Below are 5,267 nucleotides of genomic sequence, written 5' to 3'. Positions count from 1 at the left end.
GTTGATTCCTCTCTAACGAATAACTCTTCATTAAGCAGAACACCAGGGTATAACAGAGCAAGAAAAGAAGAAGAAGAAGAAGAACCCCCCATTGCCAAAGTTTACTAATATTTATAGCTCTCAAAACTAACACGTGGCTAACATGTAAAGCTAACTTATACTATCATATGACCACATAATCATTTTTAGTATAACATACAATAAAATAATCATAAAATATTAATTAATTCATAACTAGATCTTAACAAGGACTTAACTAGAACTAAACACTAAACACACGTATTCAAACAGAAAACAATCAGGTCCTAAATCCCACAATACACTAGTGGCGTATACTAACAGAAAGATCCATCCACCAATCTTACCATGAAGAACACTGATTGTCGGATTCCCTATAATAACCACGATAAAACATAAAGACCACAAACCTATACTTTGCCCAAAAAACGAACCCTTTAACCAAAACATTACAAACCAACCAGATTAAAAAAACAGTCTGCCAATCATGGTGCAACAATCATTACAATTACACTACTAGCAGATATGGCACAAATTAGCCTATCCTTGGCTTAACCTAGCTAACTATCTGCCCACACAAAACACCGACTAGGACAATGTCGGGTGGAGTGTTACATTTTTGAGTTAGTACTTGTGTTTATTTTTGAAACAATGTCCAATATTCATGAGATCTGTTAGTTAGAGAATAGTAGATAAAATTCGACCTAGTGAAAGCAGTGATTGAAGATAAGTAAGAATCCAAAACTAACCGCATATGATTCTACAAGATAAATTTTGACTGAACTTTTTGAGAAGTTCTAACTAGCTTTTTTGAGGGATTCTAGTGCCTAAATTGTTGAATTTCGAGTTATCTTCGAAATGATTTTTGAATGACTTGATTTAATGGTATGTAGCCTTAGATACGGTCGTGTTATTAAAGTAGTATAATTCCCCACAGAAAGTTTGATATCTATCCTTAGGTTACACAATGGTAACTTCGACTAGATCTTTGAGACCTTTTAACCATCTTTCAGGTAATTCTTATTCCCAAATTTTAGATTTTTGAGTCGTCTTCACAATGATTTTTGAGCCCATATATCAATATATAGTTGTTTCCGTAAAGATGTGCAGTTTCCTGCTAGCAATTTAAGATCAATCACAAATCAACTTCTCCAACTTGTCAAAACATATCAAAACACATCCATATACTAGATTATCAATGTTTTATTGTTGTTAACTAATCGAGTTGATTCTATATGTATTAAAAATTTTAAAATTATACAACACACGCCTTCCATGTTTTCCAAAACGTGGTAAAAGCATTATAAAATAATCATAAATATTTATTAAAAATTATAAAAAATATATATCTAGAATAAACTTGTACAACTAAATATTTAGATTCTGAATATATATTAAAAATATTATAAAAATTGTAAATAATTATTAAAACAAAACAAAAAAAACACTTTTACATTAATGCTTAATGTAATGCCTTCTATTTCCTCTCTTTGAACTTTCTTAATCCTTCCATCAATTGTCCATACTCTCACCAAACCATCCACTAGGTGCCCTCTCCAAACCTCCCATTTTTCTTTTTCCTTGCAATTGACATGGTGGCAATTTTTTTTAATTGTTGATGATGAACTTCATTGTATGTTGCGATTATCGTAATTCTTTTTGTGTGTGCTTTTATTAGGCAACACATATACTAGTCGTTTTCATGTTTTATAATTTTATATTTTTATTATATTCTTAATATATATTTATAATAAATGGGTACAAATGAATGTCCAAATTCAAATAAACTTTTCAATATAAATTTTATATTATTTTAAAATTTGAAATTTTTTAAATTTTAAATAGATACTAACATGTTATGTCATAATATTATCCACGTAATATATTAAATACCAATTCTATTAATCATGTCAACGGTTAAATCAATCAATTAATAATTTTTATTAACGAAAGGATATAATTTATTGTTTTTTTATTAACGACTCAATAGATGATCTTTTAAAAGAATTCATTGATTTTTTTATCTTTTACTAAAAGGAATTTACCCTTAAATCTATTATTTTTAATCTTTCTTATTTTTTAACTATTTATAAATAAATGAAAAATAAAAAAAAGGTAAACACCGAGCATAATTTGGCTACTACATTAAAAACGTAGGTGAAGTCACGTCATGTCACGTGAGGTCGGAAGTGGAAGACATGATCCTCATGTTTAAAGTGTCCGTGTCACACTCACTTAGCTTAATAACCGATTCTCTCTTTTCCATTACTTTGTTTCCATCCTAACCTTGCATATTTATGGCAAAGACTTGGTAAAAATACGATGCAGTACCGGCGAATACAGGGTACTCCCAGAGGTGGAGTCCATAATATGAATTTTTTTTATTTTTATAATTTATAAAATTTTAAATTAATAACAGTAAATCATATTTTATCTTTTTCAAAAATATATAAATTTGATTTAATTTATTAAAAGTTATAAAAAACATATGATATTAAAATGGTAAAATTATATTTTTATTATCGTAAAAATATATAATTTAATTCGATCCTCAAAAATCAGTGGCTTCATCCCTAGATGCAACTTTTCTATTAAGAATTAAATTGTATTTTTTATTTATTTAAAATATGTGTAAATTAATTTTTACGTTAAATTAAAAATAAATTAAATTTTTATAAAAATTTTATTTATTTCTACTATTAAAATTGTTGTGATAGACAGAATAACCAAACAGTTAGATGTGATGTGCCACATATACTTCAAGTTGTAAAAGGCCGTTTCTAACATTAAAATGGATGAAATTTTAATATAAAAATTAATTTATTTTTCAAAATTAATTTACACATCTTTTAAATATAAAATACAAAATAAAACTGGAATCTTAATATATATAAGGATTATATGACACTTTTATCACACAAACTTCGAGTGAAGTTTATTATTATTTTTTTATAATTATGCCAAAACTAAACATATTTCTCTACCACTAATAATTCTGGTTGAAAATTAATCAAGGTTGCCAGATACAGTTAATGTTAAAATGGGAGTTCTAATGATTAATTATACAATTCCATTACTGTAACCACATCCACATTTGCTTGCTATTCACGTATATTATACCTGAGGCCTTAGCCCGCAGGCGACGATTTAACCTTTTTCCCCTACTACTTTTCTTCGTCTTCACCTTCCCTTCCCAACAATACGTTGTAACTTCTCGTCCGTTTCAACTTCCCTCTTTTCGTAATTTGCTTCCTGATTTCCTCTGGCAATTTTAACGTAAACCTTTCCACGTTCTCTCCTGGTTGAATCACTGAGTGACCCGTCGAGTGAGAATGTTGAAACTTCCCCCTTATTTTCTCTGCCCTCGCTCCGCTTTCTTCATTCACTTTAATTACCACGTACGCATTTCGTTCTTCCACTGATCCTTCTGTTGTTGGATGACTCGACTCGTTGATGTTGTTGGAGTTGGAGTTGAGCTCAGTAGTGTTTGATTTAGTATCGGAATCGGGAGTGAGTTTAGCTCGACAAACGGGACAGGTCACGTGGTAAGCCAACCAAGCGTCAATACATTGAGGATGAAAAACGTGACTGCATTTGGGTAGAAAACGCAGCTTTTCATCGTCCTCGAACTCGCTTAAACAAACCGCACATTCCAATGCCCCTTTCCCGATTTTAAGGTCTTTCACACAAGAATATATAAACACCGGGAAACTCTCGATCACAGACTGATCTAGACCTTCCGGTTGGTACCTTTCGACTGTGGAAACGTCCGTCGAAATGTCGTTTAATTCTTTACATTGTCTGATATAAACGGAGAGGAAACCGATGAAGAAGAAAACGCAAACGAGGATCATAACGACGATCACCATCGACGGCTCGAAGTGAGAGTAAAGGCCATACGACTCTTCCCTTGGTGCAACTTCTAGCTGCGCCGCTACTACAACGACGTTTACTGTGCACAAGAAAATACAACGGCTGAGATTTAACATGGTGGACAGGGGAATTGAGATTTGGAGGATGAAAAGAGCAACGGTTATGAACGCACTCGGAATTTGTTGTAACTCAGCAGAAAAAGAGAAATGGAGCTTGGCAGTGGGGAGGCGGGAAATAAAAATAATATAGAGTCGACAGTGACGTCATTTAATTACAACGGGTAAATTATGGACACGCGGAGAACTTGATTTGCGTTTTGATCCTGGAATAGACAGCTAGAGCCGGCTAAAACCCGGGTTAGCTCAGGGTTAATTCTCTCGAACATTCTACTTCTTAAGCTTCGTTGGCTTTCGTTACTAAACAACTAGACTATGTAATATGTGATTTAGCTACAAATTTAAAATTCATGTGCCAGGTTTAAATCTATTATTTATTTAAAAAATTAAAAATAAAAATATTTTAGTATTAATATTTATTAGTTTCTAAAAGTAATAAGTTTTAATCATTTCTAAATTAAGCCCAAATAAAACACACGATACTATTAACTTGTTTTTTCATAACACGTGCATGTTTAACACATTTTATATTTATATTTTAAAATTTTGATACATTTCATAAAAAAGAAATTGTGTTCACAAAATTGAAAAGGATAAAATATAATATGCACACACTTCTTGTTAATTATGTGTTTTGCTAGCTGATAAATTTAATACATTGTCTAATATAGAATTTTTAATGGTTAATAATGAACATTAAATAACAATTTCCTTTCAAGGAAGGGAAGATTTGCATGACCCAAAAATAAAAGAGGGGGGAGGGGGGAAGATATTGTTGGAAGGAATCAATGGGCCGCTAAACTAGAGGCTTAAAAAGCCTAATGACGTTTGACAAAAACAAGGTTTGGTTGTTTGGATAAAGTTCGTTGTTCCTTTCATTTAATTCCAGTGCCTGGATCTGAAGCACAGATTTAAAGCAAGAATTTTAATTTTATCAAAATTTCAAACATCAATTTACTTCTTCCTCCTCCGTCTAAAAATAATGAGACGTACGAAATTGATATAGAATTTCAAAAAGAAAATTCAAGTAATTCATTCATTTATTCAACATTTTACTTTTTCCAAATTCCTCAAAAGAAATTATTAAATTCACATAGTCCGAGTAACAAAATCACATGGACCCAATTAAAAACAACTTGAACTCTAAACTATCATTTTGTTAATTTTTATAATAAAAAATATTCAAATCAAAATGAAGTTTTATAAAAATTCTAATTACTCCTATGGTATGAAGAATATCACAGTTGATGAAAAATCTAC

General features: G+C 30.8%; 1 protein-coding gene across 1 annotated transcript; it reads right to left on the bottom strand.

Moving 5' to 3' along the window:
* Positions 1 to 2,925: 2,925 nt before the first annotated feature.
* LOC105804182 (E3 ubiquitin-protein ligase ATL6) lies at positions 2,926 to 4,086 on the bottom strand. The gene has a single exon (XM_012636679.2). It carries the CDS (start codon positions 4,005 to 4,007, stop codon positions 3,183 to 3,185), a length of 825 nt encoding a protein of 274 aa, XP_012492133.1. The 5' UTR covers positions 4,008 to 4,086; the 3' UTR covers positions 2,926 to 3,182.
* Between the last annotated feature and the right edge of the window lie 1,181 nt (positions 4,087 to 5,267).

The sequence above is a fragment of the Gossypium raimondii genome, chromosome 11, assembly GCF_025698545.1.
Source record: "Gossypium raimondii isolate GPD5lz chromosome 11, ASM2569854v1, whole genome shotgun sequence".
Taxonomy (NCBI): Eukaryota; Viridiplantae; Streptophyta; class Magnoliopsida; order Malvales; family Malvaceae; genus Gossypium; species Gossypium raimondii.
This window is presented reverse-complemented; position numbering and strand designations above follow the sequence as displayed.

What these genes read in the sequence shown, in the direction of transcription:
- LOC105804182 (XM_012636679.2), bottom strand. Translation starts at nt 4,007, where the DNA reads ATGTTAAATCTCAGCCGTTGTATTTTCTTGTGCACAGTAAACGTCGTT.